This window comes from Narcine bancroftii, chromosome 1 (genome assembly GCF_036971445.1).
Source record: "Narcine bancroftii isolate sNarBan1 chromosome 1, sNarBan1.hap1, whole genome shotgun sequence".
In the NCBI taxonomy this organism is placed as follows: Eukaryota; Metazoa; Chordata; class Chondrichthyes; order Torpediniformes; family Narcinidae; genus Narcine; species Narcine bancroftii.
Genome location: NC_091469.1, coordinates 40,793,775 through 40,813,164, shown reverse-complemented (window position 1 = coordinate 40,813,164; position 19,390 = coordinate 40,793,775). Strand labels below are relative to the sequence as shown.

General features: G+C 39.3%; 2 protein-coding genes across 6 annotated transcripts in view; one reads left to right on the top strand and one right to left on the bottom strand.

Moving 5' to 3' along the window:
* The window catches only part of LOC138757368 (MOB kinase activator 3B), a 108,105-nt gene extending 91,580 nt beyond the window's left edge, over positions 1-16,525 (bottom strand). Inside the window, exon 1 of one of the 2 annotated variants that reach the window (XM_069924614.1) lies at positions 16,372-16,525. In XM_069924614.1, the coding sequence (XP_069780715.1) occupies positions 16,372-16,499 (128 nt within the window). In that variant the 5' untranslated portion in view covers positions 16,500-16,525. The remainder of the gene's footprint in view (positions 1-16,371) is intronic. The other variant, XM_069924579.1, reaches the window with a different exon arrangement.
* Positions 1-18,315, top strand: part of c9orf72 (C9orf72-SMCR8 complex subunit) — a 49,436-nt gene extending 31,121 nt beyond the window's left edge. For 2 of the 4 annotated variants that reach the window (XM_069924531.1, XM_069924534.1), the window contains exons 9-10: positions 3,216-3,325; positions 17,944-18,315. In XM_069924531.1, coding sequence (XP_069780632.1) covers positions 3,216-3,325; positions 17,944-18,130 — 297 coding nt within the window. In that variant the 3' untranslated portion in view covers positions 18,131-18,315. Of the gene's footprint in view, positions 1-3,215; positions 3,326-13,995; positions 14,057-17,943 lie in introns of those variants that run through there. The other 2 variants (XM_069924554.1, XM_069924544.1) reach the window with 2 other exon arrangements.
* Positions 18,316-19,390: the final 1,075 nt, after the last annotated feature.

The window sequence follows — 19,390 nt, the reverse complement described above, 5'->3', positions numbered from 1 at the left end:
CAGGCCTCTATCATCACCCAGTTTATTTTTAGAACCTTTTTTTAAACAGTGGAACAACATGAGCTACCCTCCAATTCTGGCACCTCCCCTGTGGCTAATGACATTTTAAATATTTCTGTCAGCCCTTGCCATCTCTACACTAACCTCCTTAAGGTTCTAGAGATTTATCCACCTCCTCACTAATCTATATATTTTCCATGACCTCACTACTAGTTCTCCATACTTCACCTGTCTTAATATTCCTTTCCTTAGTGAATACTGAAGAAAAAAATTATTTAAAATTTCACCTATCTCTTTTAATTCTCAAGGGGCCTAATTTTATCCCTCACTATTCTTTTAGTTTTATTTTGACCTTGCCTGCCAAAGCAGCCTCATATCTCCTCTTAGCCTTACTAATTTAAGAAATTTTTGCACTATTTATATTCCTCAAGCACCTCATTTATTCCCTACTGCCTATACCTACGGCACTCATCCCTCTTCCTCTGAACCAAATTCCCAATATCCCTTAAAAACCAAGGCTCCCTCGATTTTCTAACCTTTCCTTTAAGGGATCTACTGACTCTGTACTCTCAAAATTTCCCCTTTGAATATCCTCCATTTATCTGTTGCATTCTTCCCAGAAAATAAATGATCCTAATCCACACCTTCTAAATCTTTTCACATCTCTTCGAAATTAGCCTTGTTCCAACCAAGAATTTCAACCTTAGACCAAGGCCTATCCTTCTCCATAATTAATCTAAAACTATTAGTATTATGATTGCTAGACCCAAAGTGTTCCCCAACACAGACATCTGTCACCTAACCTAACCTATCTCATTCCCTAATAGGAGATCCCCAATAGGAGCCCCCTCTCTAGTCACTTCTTCTATGTATTGATTTCCCTCTCTAGTCTGTTCTTCTATGTATTGATTTAGAACATTTTCCTGAACACATTTGACAAACTCTAACCCATCCAGCCCTTTTACAGAATGGGCATCCCAGTCAATGAGTGGAAAGTTTAAAATCTCCTACAATCACCAATTTTGTTTACTTCTCATATGCTTTCTTACATATTTGCTCATCTAATTCCCTCTGTCCATTAGGGGGTCTATAATACACTCCCATTAGTGTTTTCATGCCTTTCCCATTCCTCACTTCCACCCAAATAGCCTCACTGGATGAGCCCTCCAATCTATCCTGCCATAGCACTGCGGTAATGTTTTCACTAACAAGCAATGCGACTCCTCCACCTTTTATCTCCCCCTGTTCTATCTCACCTAAAGCAACAGAATCTTGGATCATTTACCTGCCATTTATTCCCCACCTGCACCAAATTTCACTGATGGCTACAATATCATATTTCTATGTGTCAATCCATGCTCTAAGATCATCCACCTTACTTTCCATGCACCTTACCTGGAAATATATACATTTGAGAGAATGTCCCCCACATTCACTTCTTTGATTACCATCTACTTTTACTACCCCCTCGCCTTCACCAATTTTAACAATCTGATTCCTCTCTCCCTTCAAATACAGTTGTCCTTCTACCCTGATCTCCACACTCTCATTCTGATTTCCATCCCCTTCCCCCCCCACCCCAACCCCCGCCAAACTAGTTTAAACCCTCCCCAACAGATCTAGCAAGCCTGCCACCAGGATATTGGTCCTCCTCCAGTTCAGGTGCAGCCCATCCTTTTTTTAGAAGTCAGACCTTCCCCAGAAGAGATCCCAATGATCCACAAATCTGAACACCTGCACCAACTCTTTTGCCACACATTTATCCGCCACATCTTCCTGTTCCTACCTTCTGTAGCACATGGCACAGGCAGCAATCCTGAGATTACCACCTTTGAGGTCCTGCTTTTTAATTTTTCCTAACTTCCTATATTCTTCCTTCAGGGCCTCATCCCCACTTCTGTTTATGTCATTGGTCTCCAGGTGGACCAAGTCATCTGGCTGCTTGCCTTCCCCTTCTAGAATGCCGTGTACTCAGAGATGACACTGACCCTGGCTCCTGGGAGGCAACATACCATCTAGGAGTCTCAATCTTGTCCATTAAACCTCTTATCCACTTGTCTAACCAATGAGTCCCCAATCACTATCACCCTCCTCCTCCCCTTCTGAGCCAGGGTTGGGGTGGGGGGTGGGTGGTGGCAACCTCTGCACTGGAGACATGACTACCTCAACTTATCACTTTTTGGTCCCCATCAACAGTATCCAAAATGGTATACCTGTTGTTGATACGAACAGCACAGGGGTACTTTGCAACTTCCCCTTCCCTCTTCTGACAGTCATCCAGCTACCTGGCTCCTGAATTATAGGGGTGATCGCCTCCCTGACACCCCTGTCTGCCACTACTTCTGCCTTCCTCAAGATCCACAGTTCATCTAACTCCTGCTCCAGTTCCCTAACTCAAGTTGCAAGGACCTGAAGTTGGATGCACCTTCTGCAGGTGTAGTTGCACATTATCCCACTTCCCGCAACTAGAGCAACCCACTGCCCAAACTGACTCCATTATCTAACTTTAATTAAAGGATTAAACTACCTCACTTGGCCTTACCTCACTTGTAGCAAGCTAGCTCTTCCTCAGCTCACCAAAGCCTCTTGAGTCATAGTTCCACTCCTACACTGAACCACTCATACTAGCTGCTCCTCTACACTACCCCTCCTTTTAACTCAATTGCCAAATTACTCACTCCCACAAATCAACTCTTAATTGGCTCAACTCTTTGTCCTCTGCTCCCTTTTTAAACTGTTCAAATCACTGGTACTCACCAGTCACTTGCCCTACTTGACTCCAACTCGACTGCGAATGAAATGAAACTTGATGTTTTAGTGGAGTAAATCTGATGTATTTCAAAATTCCATCCTTTTTAATATTCTCCTTGTAGAAGTTTTTATTAAAAATTGTTTTTTTATATTTTCTGTTCCATTGTTGCTAGATGTCATGGATTCCTTTGAACAGCTGTTTACATTAGAATGGGTAAAACCAAAGCAAAGAGACTATGATTTTTTTGAGGGCAGCTTTCTTTGAGCTCATTGGTGAGCACTATTTCTTGGTCACCAGCCTCAAAGTTTGGTCCATTATTGGTGCCCATTTCATTAAAATAACTACTTTTTTTTGGGAAAAAAAAACTTTCATTAAAATGCCTTTTTCTACTCTTTACCTAATACTTTGATGTAAATTTTAAAACTGTTTCATTAAAATTATGAATGAAATGCTTCTCTTTCAGATATTTCAACTCAAGTCTGGCTTGACCCTCAGGAGCATTTTCCTAGCACAATTTCTTCTTGTCCTTTACAGAAAAGCCCAGACAGTGATAAAATACATAGAGGATGAAACGTATGTTACATTCACCTTCTGTTTTCAATATTATTTTTAAACTCCAGTAAACTGCTGCAATACACACACACACACACACACACACACACACACACACACACACACACACACACACACACACACACGTGAACTTATATCTCTATAAGGTCATCACTTTGCTCTTATGCTCCAGGAGAAAAAGTCCCAGCTGATCTAGTCTCACTTTGTCCCTCTTTCCTTCTAGTCAAGGTGACATCCTGATGATTTTTATTTGCACCCTTTCAGAATAAGACTATCTTTCCCATAAATAGACAACCAGAACTGTACACAATACTCCCAAGTATTGTTTAGCACAGTTATAACATGATGTCCTGACCCTTTCTTAGTGCCTTGACAGATAAAAGCAAGCCTTCTGCATCATTTTCTCTACCTGTGTTGCCACTTGTAGGGAAGCATGTATCTGTACTGCCAGGTCTCTGTTGCACAAAGCTCTGCTCATGTGCCATGTACTGTGCAAGTCCTATCCTGGTTAGACCAAGGAGCTGAACTTTCCCTCTCATACCTTCATCTCTATTGTGCCTGTAGCATCTGTACTCATCTATATCAATGAACATTCAGCACCTCTCAATTACAATCCAATTTGCTGCTTTTGTTATTTGTAAACATATTGATCATGAATGAAATCATTTTGATCCAGTGCAAACAGAAAGTTCAAGTCCTTTTGTTAATTAAGTTTAAAAGTTTAAGAGTTTCAGGAACATTCCTTCTCTGCATTTTAGGGGTTTTTTTTGTCTGAAAGCTACTTTATGTTTCACTAAAAGACCGCAAAACTGAGATGGTTAAATTCCTTAATTGTTTTATTGAAAGAATAGCTTTAAAAACCCAGCCCTAGGAAAGAAGTGTTCAAAAGATCTGCCATATCTCATGAACTAAACTCCAGAAATATATGATTTGTGGAAGATTTTGCTGTTTATCTTAATCACAGCATTAGGTGCAGAAATGTTTGGACAATTGCAGAAATCAGTAATGAATTTAGAACTTCAAATAAAATTACTACAATCTTTGAGTCCTAAAACATGCAAACAGCCCTTTCAGCCCACTGAATCCACACTGACAACAAAGCACCTATTTTCATGAATGCACTCATCTCTGTTTGTATGACAAATAAATTATGTGGATAAGAATGAAGATGGTATGAATGGAAAATTTTTAAACAAAATCAAAATAGGTAGAGATAGTGTTAAAGGTTATCTAAGGACACAGCAGGACGTTGTTCATCTAGAAACTTGGGCAGATCAATGGCAGATAGAATTAAGTTGTGAGGTAATGTACTTTGGGATTCTGATGGGTCAGGTTGAATAAGTAGCAAGGACCTTGGAGCTATGGACTCATTTAGGATAGGGCAATGCATAGGGCATTTGATATCCTTCATTGGCTAAGGCTCTGAGTAGAAGAGATGGGATGTTATTTTGCAGTTGTAGAAAACATTGGTACAGTTCTTGTGGACATGACAGGAAGGATGAGCCATAGTCAAAGTTCTACAGTGTGGAAATTGGCCCTTGTCCATGCTGACCAAGCTTATCTCATTTGCCTAATTTTGCTCACTTCACTATAATTCTTTCTTTTCCATGTACCCACCTAAATATTTTTTGAGTGTAATAATTGTCCCTCCTTCCACCAGATTCGCTGGCAGATTGTTGCATATACTCACCATCTCTGTTTAAAAAAAAGATGCTTCTCACGTCCATTGTAAATTTTACCCTTTTCAAATTTATGTCCTTTAGTTTCATATTCCCCTACTCTGGGGTAGAATGGAAATAATCATTTCCCTTGTGCAGTGCTCTCCATAATGTTTTGGACAAAGATACTTCTTTCCTTGTGACTTGAAGATGGCTGCATTAGAGTCCTGGCAGAGCATCACCAGAGAAAATACTCAGCATCTGGTGATGTCTTTGAATTACAGACTTCAGACAGTCATTGCATTCAAGGTATATGCAATAAAGTACTAAACAACATGACTACTTTAATATAAATACCATAGCCATGTCCCAAATATTATGGTCCCCTGAAACAGAGGAACTATGTATAAAAAGTGCTGTAATTTCTACATGGTCAAATCAAAATGTATTCAAATTACATTGAATAAAATCTGGAATCTGCACTTTAATCAAAAGTGAATTGTTTGATTACAAATTTAAAATTATGGGGCACAGGGAAAATAAAGGATAAAAGTGTCTTTTTCCCAAACATTATGACTTTTATGCCTTCAATTGGTCCACCCACAGCCTCCTACACTCCAGGGAGAAAACCCCCAGCTTCTCCTTGTAATGCATGCCACTTTGTCCACAGCAACATTCTTATGCATCTTTTCTTCACCCTTTCTAGCTTAATGATAACTTTCCTGTAGCTCAGTGACTAAAACTGCATACAATACTCCAAGGATGACCATGCCAACGTCCAGTACAAATTCATCATAACCTTCTTGCTCATGTACTCAATACCTGGTCTACCTGCATCTCGCCTTCATGGAACTATGTACCAATACCACAAATTCTCTTTGTTCTACTACAATCCTTAGGGATCTACTGTACTATTCATTGTCAAACAGCATGGATACTAGCCCATTTGGTTCACCATTTCCATACAACCAGTGGGAATCAATCCATATTAATCTCATTTTTTTTAGCACTTGGCCTGAAGCCTTCAAACCCTATGTGATCAACCATGCAATCTGGATGCTTGTATCCAGGGATGTCTGCAAGGACTGGTACTGTGTCCACTGTTGTTTAAATTTAAATTTGGATTTACAGCACAGTAATGGGTCATTTCGGCCCATAAGTCCGTGCTGCCCAGTTTGCACCCAATTAACCTACAACCCCAGTATGTTTCAAATGGTGGGAGGAAACCGGAGCCTCTGGGGAAAACCCTTGCAGACCCAGAGAGAATATACAAATCCTTACTGACAGCGCAGGATTCAAACCCAGTCCCAATAGCTGGCACTGTAAAGGTGTTGTGCTAACAGCTACTCCAACCATGCCGCCCTATATCATCTATATTAATAATTTGGATGGCAATGTAGTTAACTTGATAAGTAAATTTGCGGATGTCACCAAAATTGGATAGCAAGGAAGGATTCCCAAGTTTATAACAGGATCTGGATGGACCAATGAATGACAAATGAAATTTAACTCACAAGTGTGAGGTGATGTACTTTTGTGAGTTAAATAAGGGCAAAACTTGCACACTAAATGGGTGGACCCTGGAGAGTGTTGTAGACAATGGATCTTAAAATGTAGGTGCATAGTTTCTTGAAAGTGCCAATTCCAGAGGAAAGTGATGAAGGCATTTGGCATTGAATGAGGTACAGAGTATAAAAGTTGGAACCTTGTAACCCAGCTGTACAAGTTGTTGATAGGTGTACACTTCAGATTACAGTTGTAGTTTGGGTTACTCAGCCATAGGAAGGACATCAATAAATTTAAAGTGGTGCATAGCAGATTCATCATGATGTTGTCAGTATTAAAAAGCTTGAGATATAGGCTGGGTTTTTGTTCTCCAAGTACATTTAAGAGGCATTTAGATGTACATTTAAAGAAACAGGAATAAAAAGATAGAGTCAAAATGTGGCAAGTGTGTTAAGTGCAGATGGGCACAAAGTATGGCATGGAATTGTTGGGCCAACAAGACTGGTGCTCTGCTGTACAACAATGAATATGAATTTGGAGAGCTACATGGCCATTTATAGAGCAAGATATATTGGATTACTTCCAGTGCTGTGCTAAATGAGTATGAAGCTGAAGGGATGGTGACTGAAGGAGGAATCGAGATTTCTGGATCATCAGGACTATTTCTGGGGAATGTGGGAAACCTGCAAGCTGGGAATTGAACAATGTAGATATACACTTGTGGGAGGTGCTGTGGATTTGTAGTAAAATGTAAAAGGAAAACCGTTTAATAAGTAGAGAATATCTCGGTATGATGAGGCACATGGGCAGAAAGCAGCCAAAATTGTATTGATTTTAACACATAGATCCCAGCAAACAGGGCAGATGAACTGTGAGCAATGATTAGTACATGGAAATATGATATTGGTACTGACACAGAAACGTGGTTGGAAGAAGAAGTGCAGGACTAGCAACTTGGTGTTTCTGGGTAGGAGTGAAGGTAGGGGGATCATATCAAAGTGAAGGTAATATTTGCAATATTGATAAAGGAGTCCATTGCTGTCATAAAAAGTTTTTCTAAAGGTTGTCAATAGTGATAAGAAACAAAAAGTGGGTGATTACTTTGCAGGGTAATTGGAAATAAAATAGCAGATTTAGACACATCAAGGGTGTTCAAAAACAACATGTTATCAGATTACAACTTCTCCAATTTAGTATGGGATTACTCAAGTGTGGTAGCCTTAAAGAGGCTAGAATTTTTCATGTGTATTCTATTAAAGTTTTTTTTTTAATCAGTATAGAAGGGACAGTATTATACCTGATCTGAAGAAATTTGGCCAGACAAATGAGAGTGATATTGAGAGAGCATTTTGGACAGAGTTCCTGTAAGATTAAAATTTCAAGGATATGGATGGATCAGAAGATGAAGTCCAGAGTCTAGGGAAGGCCAATTTCAATATTATAAGACAGGACCTGACAAATTTAAATGAGAAGCAGCTAAGTCTATAGCAAACAAGTAGAGTTCTTCAGATGTGAAATATTGAGAGTTCAAAGCCACAATGTTCTCTAAGGGTGAACAATCATGGCAATCCATGGAAAAAAATACATAGAAGATAGGAGCAGGAGTAGGTCATTCGACCCTTCGAGCCTGCTCCGCCATTCAACGAGATCATGGCTGATCTTAAAGTTCAGTACCCGTACCCGCCTTCTCTCCGTAACCTTTAATACCCTTATACTGAAGAAATATATCTAATTCCCTCTTAAACATATTTAATGAACCTGCCTCTACTGCCCTCTGTGGCAATGAATTCCACAGATTCACCACCCTCTGGGTAAAGAAATTCCTCCTCATCTCGGTCCTAAATGGTTTGCCTATTATCCTCAAACCATGGCCCCGGGTTCTGGATTTTCCCATCATTGGAAACATCCCATCTCCATCCATTCTGTCCAGTCCTGCCAGAATTTTATATGTCTCTATGAGATCCCCTCTCAATCTTCTAAACTCCAGCGAGTACAATCCCAAATTGCACAATCTTTCCTCATAAGTCATTCCTGCCATTCCAGGTATCAGCCTGGTGAATCGCCTCTGCACTCCCTCCATTGCAAGAACATCCTTCCTTAGATAAGGTGACCAAAACTGCACACAATACTCCAGGTGTGGTCTCACCAAGGTCCTGTACAGCTGCAGTAAGGTATCCTTGTTCCTATACTCAAACCCTCTTGATATGAAGGCCAACATACCATTTGCCATTTTAATCACCTGCTGTACCTGCATGCTCGCCTTCAGAGACTGGTGTACAAGTACCCCTAGGTCTCTCTGCACTTCCCCATCTCTTAATCTATTGCCATTCAAATAGTAATCTGCCTTCCGGTTTGTATTACCAAAGTGGATAACCTCACATTTATCCACATTGTAGTGCATTTGCCATGTATCTGCCCAGTCCCTCAATTTATCCAAATCACACTGGAGCTTCCTGACCCCCTCTTCCGTGCACACAACCCCTCCTAGCTTAGTGTCATCTGCAAATTTGGAGATATTACATCCAATCCCCTCATTCAGATCATTAATGTAAATTGTGAACAGCTGGGGTCCCAGTACAGATCCCTGTGGCACCCCACTGGTCACCGCCTGCCACTCAGAAAACGAGCCATTTATCCCAACTCTCTGTCTTCTACCTGCCAGCCAGTTCTCAGTCCACATCAATACTTTGCCCCCAATCCCATGAGCCTTGATTTTGTAAGCCATTCGTTTATGCGGGACCTTATCGAAGGCCTTTTGGAAGTCCAGGTACACCACATCCACTGGCTCTCCCCCATCTATTTTACCTGTCACCATCTCAAAGAATTCCAATAGATTTGTCAAGCACGATTTGCCTTTTGTAAATCCATGTTGACTCCGTCCGATCCCTTCTCTGCTAGTCATATGCTCCGCTATTACATCCTTAATAATGGATTCCATCATTTTGCCCACTATTGATGTAAGGCTCACCGGCCTATAATTCCCTGCTTTTTCTCTACCCCCCCTAGCGTGGATGTCAAATAAAGAAGAATGAAACCCAAGGCATATATATGGAGAATTGAAAATGGGGAGGCCCCTTAGGAGTATGGAAAATGTGGCAGGATATTTAATGAAGAAATTAAGAGGATAAAAGAGGCATGACATATTCTTGGTAGTCACAGTAAAGAAAAATTAAAACCATGTTTTAAATGTATTGCAGCAATAAGAATAGGACCCATTGGGAACCCAGAGAACACAGACAAGGAAGTCAATGAATATATTTCTTCTGTATTCGTGAAGGAGAAGGACATGGTAGAATCAGGGAAGTGGGGGCAGTGAAATGGGAGAACAAAGGAGGAGTTACTGAATATATTAGTGAATTTTGGGTGAATAAATTGCTTTGGACTGATTGTTTTGAAATATATATGTGAGGATTGCTATGGCTTGACAGAATTGATTGATTTTTTTTGAAGAAATTACAAAGTATGTTAGTGTTTTATTGAGAAAGTATCAGGTTCAGTGGGTTCAAAGAGAGATGAGTCTGGACACAAAGGTTTGCAATCAAAAGTAACTTTATTAACACAACAATTAAGAGAGAATTTATCAGGAAGCATGCAAACATACGCACACAATTTATAAGCTTGGGAGCATACATGCACAATTTATAAGGGAGCGTGGGAACGTATGTGCACAGTTTATAAAGGAGCATGGGAACAGATTATAATGGGAAACACAGGGAAGAAAGTTAGATGGTACACAATTATTAATTTACACAGGTGATGCAGTCATTTGCACCCTATAAGCAAGGGCTATACACACCCTCCCAGATCCCTGAATAAGGAGAGGAGGATCTGGTACCCACGGGTATTTGCAAGCTCTTAGACCCTGATCAGTTGAGAGTGACGACTCTACTGTCAGTATTGATATAGATCATTACCCTGGCTCAGCTTCAGTACTGTGTGCACCTTACCCGTAACCCTTCCAAGAGACATCTGTAGCAGTGATCAGTCATGGAGTGGTGGCTGAGGCTAGCACCACAAGGCAGAGAGAGCTAGTGTTCTCTGTGCTGGTGCTAAATACAGGGCTCTAGCCAATAAGGACACTGAGTGATTTGAACCAGCCAAAGGCAAGGTGTGACTGGCATTCCACCTGCAATTTGTAACTTTGTCAATAACTTTGTAACTTTGAGTGGAACAAAAAGTAGACCATGTATTGACAGGTGGTGTGCCTCTAAATGAGTTAGTAGGCGGAGAGGCCACGTGACCACTAGCAATAGGCAAGGAACCTCCCCCACACACAATAGTTAATGAGGGTTAAGTGGACATCATCATCCACTGAGACCATGGGATCTGAAGGAGGTTGGCAAATAGGATCCAAGATTGATTTGGTGATAGTAGATATGATGATCGAGTTGTTCATGTAATAGGAAGCCTGTGACCAGGAGTGTCAGGGATCGTGGTTCCGTCTGGGTCTGTTACTGTTTGGATGAGAACATAGGAGGTATGCTTAGTAAGAATGGTGATGTTGTCATCAAGGATATGGTCCTAGGGTACACAATGATATTGATGAATTGGTAAGAAGGATAGAACAATGTTAAGTGTGAGGTAATGCAATTTATGAAGTGTAATAAAGACTATAAAACAAATTAAAATATTGAGGAATGGAGAGCCTTTAGTACACAAGTTCAAGGATCCATGAAAGTGGATGCACAAATAGATATGGTAGTATGGAAGGCATAAGGGATATAGTAGCATAGAATATGACAAATAGGTGAGGAGTCACGTGATGGAGTAGTGGCCGGACGGTGAACTCCAGCCCTCTCCAGAAAAGTCGGGAAAAACAAGAGAAAACACAAAGGCACAGAAATAAAAGTTACAGAAAAGTGAGTATAAAGGTGGAAAGAAGATGGCGACAAAAAAAGAAAAGTCGAAAGCAACGGTAAGAAGAGAGGAAGAGAAGACAAAGGAGGAAAAAGGTGAAGGCCTTACCTGTCCGAAGAGGCCCGCTGCGGAGAGAGAAACCCGCTCCCTCAGGTCGGTAAATAATGGACTACAAAAATGGCTCGCAGAGCCGAGTAAAAGTGCGCAACCGCGCATGCGCGAAACTTCGCGCATGCGCGATGCGAATGAAAAAAAACACACCGACGGGAGGGGGGACCAGCTGGGGAGTCGATCTCCACAGCCGGCAACGACAGCTGCAGAACACCTGCAGCAAGAAGAGACCACAGAAGACAATAGAAACAAGAAAGAAGAGGAGGAAAGGGCAACAAAGAAACAACAGATGGTCAACCCAGAGGAAGAAGAAGAGGAAGAGGAAGAGTATGGTGAAATAGAAGAAGAAAAGATAGGCAAGGTAAAGGATATACTTGCTCTTATTAAAGGATACATGGAGTCATTTAAAGAATGGAAAAACACAGGAATTTAAGGATTTAAGAAAAAGAATAAACAACACAGAAGAGAAAATAAATAAAATGGAGATGACCTTAACAGAAATGGGAAAAAAAATGGACAAGATGGAAGAGCGGGCAGTAGCAGCAGAAATGGAGGTAGAAGACTTAAAAAAGAAATTGGAGAAATCTAATAAAAAAACTAAAGAGACACAAGAACTACTAGCTCAAAAAATAGATACAATGGAAAACCATAACAGAAGAAATAACATAAAGATAGTGGGCCTTAAGGAAGATGAAGAAGGCAAGAATATGAGGGAGTTTATAAAAGAGTGGATCCCTAAGACCCTAGGATGTCCAGAACTACAGCATGAAATGGAAATAGAAAGGGCACATAGAGTATTGGCCTCTAAACCACAACCACAACAAAAACCAAGATCTATTGTAGTAAAATTCCTAAGATATACTACAAGAGAAAAGGTACTGGAGAAGACAATGGAAAAAGTAAGAGAGGGCAACAAACCACTGGAGTATAAAGGGCAAAAAATCTTCATTTATCCAGATATAAGTTTTGAACTCCTAAAGAAGAGAAAAGAGTTCAATACAGCAAAGGCGATTTTATGGAAGAAAGGGTATAAATTTATACTAAAGCATCCAGCGGTATTGAAAATATTTATTCCAGGACAACAAAACAGACTATTCTCGGATCCAGAAGAAGCACGAAAATTTGCAGAACAATTACAAAAATAGACTGAGGGAGGAAGACGGGTAATGAGAGTTAAAATGATCACGACTGATATGTATGTGGGTAAAGACAAAAATAGACTGAGGGATGAAGACGGGTAATGAGAGTAAAAATGATCACGATTGATATGTATGCAGGTAAAGAGGTATAAGAGTGAATAGAGACAATGAGCATACATGAATGTATCTGTACTTAGAGGAAAATATAGATAGTATAGACAAGAATTAATAAGGGAAGGTAATGGAATAGAGAGAATAAGGAGGGAATTAAAAGAGGGACCTTTGTGACATATGAAAAGTGAAATCTTTTCTGGGGGAGGCGGGGTGGGGGGAAATAGCGGTCACTGCAAAATCAGTTGACGCTTGCGAGTGGATTCGCAAATCCAAATGGAGAGGGGAGATGTGGTTGTCCGACAAGGGATAAAGGACAACTCAGGAGGTGAAGGGGAGATTGGGGATAAATAAGATAGAAATAGGAGAATAAGGAAAATGTTAGATGTTGTAGGAATGTTGTCTTATAAAGAGTTGAAAATAAGAAAACAGAAATGGAAAAGGAGGAAAGGTAATGATGGAAAAACGGAAAGAGAAGATAAACAAAATATAAAAGGGCTACGCTGAACTATATGTCTTTAAATATTAATGGAATACATAACCAAATTAAAAGGAAGAAACTACCAAATTTAAATGAATAAATGTATTCCATTAGAAAAAATAACATATTGGTTAAGAAATAATATTGAAATATTCGAACAAGTATAGGAGCCTTACATTAAATACAATAGCGAAAACCTACCGGGGACAAACATTACCTAAGTTGATGGAAGGAGAAGGAAAGAAAAGAATGGACTCAGTAGAATTTCTGGTGTAATTTTGATGAATGACAACATTGTCTGACTGGCTTAATGCAACCTAGATGTATACCTAAAATGGATGAGAGGGGGGGGTGGGGGGGTGGTTTGGGAGGAAAGGGGGGGGGGAGAAAAAGTCACTGTATATGTGTGAAAAAGAAATAGTGTATATCATGGCTAATGTGATTTATGGTGTGAAAAATAAAAAAATTAAAAAAAAAAAAAAAATATGACAAATAGGTTAATGGTACAATTTTAGAAACTTTGTTCAGTTACAGCTAGAATACTATGTGCTGTTCTTGTCACCACATTGGAAAAGTATGATTGCATTTCAGTTCTGAGGAGAGTGAAAGACTGGCTTATTTTCTTTGTAGCTGAGGGACACTTGACTAAGGTATACAAACTTGAGGTGGATTGGCAAGCCAAATTTCTGATAGCAGAAATGTCTAAAACTTGAATGCACAGGTTTAAGTTGGTGGGACCTGAAGAAGATTTTTTTTCTTGTAATACAATGCATTGATTTTTTTTGTCTGCATCCTCTGGGTCCCCAGGCTCTACTTTTTTCTTTGTTGTTGGAGACTGCAATATACTGCCTGAGTGGATGTAGAAGGCAAGTACTTTCACATTTAGGTATGCAGACAAGCACTTAAATTGCCAAGATCTAGACCTTGGATCAAGTGTTGGTGAATAGAATTAGTATAGTATAGTATAGCTGGGTACAGCATAATTGTGCTGGACTAAATGGCCTATTTCTACATTGTAAGACACTATTTTGTGACGTTATCCACATTTCTTGAATCAGATGAGCAGATACCTTAGCAAATGCTGATTAGTTATATAATTAAATTGGTTATTGAGATATTTAATTTTTGAGTCAGTTATAAGCCTAGTCTTTTCATTGTCAGGAGTTGGTCTGATATCTATGTTTTCCTGTGTTTTTAAATTTAAAATAACAGTTCAATTATTTGAGCTCCATAATTGTTGATATTGATTCATTGTTGATAACATTTTAAAGTGCATACCATTGTTTAAAAATTTCTTGTACAGCAGTTGTCACCAGCAGATGTCCCCATTCATCAAGAATTGCCAAATGTCCCACTGCCAGCAGTAAAATTACATGTTTAAGCAATGTCTACCACTGTAATTTATTTTAAATCTCACCATTTATCACCAACCATTAGCAAGTTACCAGAATTTTCTCATTTTGAGGAATAAGATGCTTGAATTTGGTTGCGATATTACAAGTTCACTATTACCATTTTAATTTCTATTGACAAACTGCATATTGACTGAAATATTATCAAGTGTCATTAGAAAGTTGTCATAGTCAGGTGAAGTTGCATTTTCCCTATTCAATTAAAAATATAAAAATAAAAATATGATATTCTGAAACATTAATATTGTTTAAGATTTGGCTATAAATTCTAGGTTTTGTTAATAATTGGGACTTCAATTTGTTTTCTTCCAACATCCTTAATATCTTTTTGCATATTTTTGGAAAAGCAAGAAATATCTGAGTAGTAAATCATGTAAAAGGCAAAGAAATTTCAGACATCAAACATTCAATTCTTCAATTTGGAATAAACATCAGGGGCTTTGGTAACACTGATGTATGGAAGAGGTGTAAACCCATAGCTCCCTGAAAGTGACGACATTGGCAGATAGGGAAACGAAAATGGTATATGCTATGCTGAAACATTAAATAAAAATATGATATTCTGAAACATTAATATTGTTGGGAGATTATGTTGCAGCTAAATAAAATACTGCTCAAACTATATAGAAGAGAGCTACACAGTGGATCTGGGGAGTAAAGATCCACCAGACCATATAAGGGCTTCAGCCACCAACCTACAGAGGGTATTCCCTCCTGATCCCCATTGACTCCAGTTTAGCCAGGGTTCCTTTATGTCAAAGGCAGTTAGTTCCACTGCACCTCTGGAGTTCAACTGTCTTCATCATTTTCAGACCAAGGTCAGAAGTTGAACAGCTTTCACAGAACCCAAACTGAGAATTTGTAAGCAAGTTGTTACTAGGCAAGTGTCACGATAACATAATCAGTTCCTTCCATCACTTTACTGATAATTGAGAGAGGAATAATCGTGAAATATTCAGCAATGCTGCAATTGTCCTGCTTGTGGGCAGGACATTCCTGGGCTATTTCCCACAGTGTTGGGTAAATGCCAATGTTGTAGCTGTATTGGAACAGCTTAACCAAGGGAATGTCAACTTCTGGAGTACTGATATTCAGTACGGTTGCTGGAATGTTGTCAGGCCTTTGGAGTATCTAACACATTTAGCTATTTCTTGAAGTCATCTGGAATGAATTGAATTGTTTCAACACTGACATCTATCATACTGGCAACTGCTGGAGGAAGCCAAGATGGGTCATCCATTTGGCTCTTCTGGCTGAAGAATCTTGTAAATGCTTCAGCTTTCTGTGTTGTGCTGATGTGCTGGGCTCCCCATTGTTAAGAGTGGCGATATTTGTGAACCCTGCTCCTCCAGTTTCTGCTAGACCACTCTATTCACCGTCTTTTTCCTCTCCCTCTGTTTGCTTTCCTCCAACTCTCCCATACCTTTCCTCTCCATTCATTGAGCTATCTCCCCTCCCCCATTTTTGTTCTCCCTTATCCACCTATGACCTCTTGCCTGTGGGCCTATCTCCCCCCCCCCATTTTATTTTGGTGACTCCCTTCATTTTGCTCATATCTTGATGAAGGGCTCAAACCTGAAATGTTGGTTATGTATCTTTATCTTTGCTATATAAAGTATACTTTTTGATCTGTTGAGTTTCTCCAGGATCATGTTTTTACTTCTTCAATCACTGCAAATGCAGACTTTTTGTTTAACTCTCTTTCCTCCAATAGTTACCTAATTGTTCACCACCATTCACAACTGGTGCTCAGATTAGATTAATTGCTTACCTCTCTCTTTTGTTTGTTGTTAATGTTGTTTGGCATGCAGATTGCCCTTCAGCTTCATCAGATTCCTCCTTCTGATGTATACTTGATGATGTTTCTGGTATGCCCTCTGTGCTCTTCATTGAGCCCATTGAAACATTCACTGTTGCATGGAATTAGAGGGCTGTAGTAAAAAAGGTTAAACTGGTTACAGCAGTGCTGCCACTGGTGCGGACCTGTGGAGATTGGGGAGCAGAGACACAGTACTCCCTCCACAAGGTCCAACCATGCATTCCGACTTCCATTGGCTCCATATTGGCTTTAAGCAGCCTGTTAAAGGAACCAATCGTTTATTTTAAAATCCTGCACAGGGCACCAGAAAACAGATAACCTTCCGTTTGAGATGTAGAAGCAGAGGAGTGATTAGGGTGGAAGACCAGCGAGGGGCTGTGAGGCTGAATGACACCCACAAGCGGGCAGTTAGTGACTTGAGGAGAGGAGCCCACATAGGCTGTGGGCTGCTGGCGACTGCAGTCAAGGAACTTGCACCAGGCTTCAGACTGCTAGAGATTGGCTGAAGAGATACCATGTACCAGAACCAAGATACGGGAGGATGTCAAGGGTGCTGAGGACTCACTGATCGTGTCGAGCAGGATTCGGTGTTGCCGATGATTTGGATTGCAGGCTGTGTAGCTGCGGAGGTTGCAGGAGTGTTGGAGGTGAATCCATGGACACTTAGTGACTCTGGGGGACTCTCTTTAGCTTCTATTTCTCTGACTGGAGGGGGCACTGGGCAATTCTTGATTATGGCAAATTTTGTGTAATACATTTCTGCTTTATTGCATGACAATAAAAGATTCTATTTTCACTGAAATATAGGAGCTTGTCAGCTGATCTTGTTCAGATTAATAAAATTATAAGGGGCATGAATAGGATTGGTGGTCAGAATTTTTTTTCCCATGGCAGGGAACCAGGAGACATGGGTGTAATGTGAGAGGGGAAAATATAAAGGAGATCTGAAGGGTGGGCTTCTCCACATGCATATTGGTAGATATATTTAACCAGCTTCCAGAGTTGGTGGTATATATAGATAGGCAGATACAATAAGAGCATTCAAAAAGCATCTGGATGGTACATGGCTAGGATAAGTGAAGATGGGCATCACAGTCAGCAGGGACAAGATGGGCTGGAAGGAGCACATTTCTGTGTATGTGCTTCTATTTCTATGAGTATTATGTTTTAAACATAAATATACATTAATAAAAACCTATACTATCAAAAGCAGAATGCATAATTTGTGCTGAGGTTGAGGCAAGAACCGATTGAAATGTTCCATGATATGTACGGAAAAGCTGCTGGTATAATTTCTCACCAAAAAAAAAAGATTGCCTGGTGGAAATTTTTAGTTAATTCAGGTACTAAAACAAACACTGAGAAATATAAATGAAAGTAAAATATATAAATTGGAAAAGAGAGTAAAAAGCACATGCAAAATATACTTTGAACGTATGCGCAATCGGATTTTTGATGGATTCTATATTATAAAACATAGATCTGATCATTAAAATAACTCCTTTATTCTATTTTTTTCTTCAGACAGAAGGGGAAGAAGCCTTTCAGATCCTTGCGCAATCTGAAAATTGACCTTGACCTTATAGTGGAAGGTGACTTAAGTATTATAATGGCCATAGCTGAAAAATTAAAACCAGGCCTACATTCATTTATCTTTGGGAAGTCTTTCCACACAAGCATACAAGAGCGTGATGTGCTTATGTCACTTTAAAGAGAAATTATGTATAGAAAAATATGTAAATTGTGAATAATTTGCTTGTTTCTTGCAAATGTTGAATTACCAGGTCTCATTGCTACATGTTAAAATCTGTATCCTACATGTATAAAGGATTCAGAAATTATATTTCATACTATGTTGTTGAAACAAGTTCGGAATTAAATGTGTTTGTTGACAAAGTCTTGGCATTTACCTTTTGGTATTATTTTTTACACAGATTATTTTCACTGGAAACTTTATAATTTTCTCAACGCTTCTAAATGAATCTAACCTCAAACTGCAAATTTTGAGAGCTTTTTAATTTAATTTAGTGATACAACATAGTAACAAGCCTTTCTAGCCCACACCACCCAAATACACCCATGTGATCAATTAACCTACTAAACCCATAGATCTTTGGAATGTGGGAGGAAACCAGAGCACCCAGAAGAAACGCATGTGAATACAGGGAGAATGTATAAACTTACAGACAGTGACGATTTAGAATCCGGGTTGCTGAGGCTATAGTAGCATTGTGCTAACTGCTACACTTAAGTTAGTTAAATATTTCTCTCATAACTTGATTAATTTTTGCTCCAAACAAGCATGCAAAAGTACAAGACATAGTCCAACATCCATATTCATGTAGTTTACCTGTTTTGCCATGTAATGTCAATCCTTCTAGCCTGTTTTGCCATTGAATTTGATCAGGCTCGTCTAAATCTCATCTCCTTGAGAGTTCATGAATTGTGACCTCCTCCTTTTACAAAGAGGCTCCCAAACATCAACCAAAAACCAAAGATTGCTGTCATTATATTCCAGTATTTCAACCTCTTACCTATTTATGAAAACTTGTCAACCAATAATATAGCTTTTTTTCAGACATTTTACCAAACTAAATTGAAAATTGCCATTTTGGTTAGGTTTTGAAGGTTTGAAGCTTTTGATTCTTTTTACTTTCATCAAAGAAAGCTGTTATATAGTCTTGAAATCTGATATGAACAAAGCTTTTTCTATCTTTAAGTTCTTTAAGTCAAAGAAATCTGGTGACAGCAGCTGTGATGTCTGCAAGCTGTCCAAAGGGCAAAGCATTATATAAAATTCTGAGGTAGTAAATCAGGAATAAAAAAACCCAACATTTAGTTAATGTTCAAAACATTAATGGCCATGAGCACAAAAGATTAAAGAAATTACTGAAGTATAAAGTTCTTCAAACTTTTTTTTAATGTTCAAAATTTTATTTGTGAGAAAACTACAGTCTGAATAAAGTTTTTT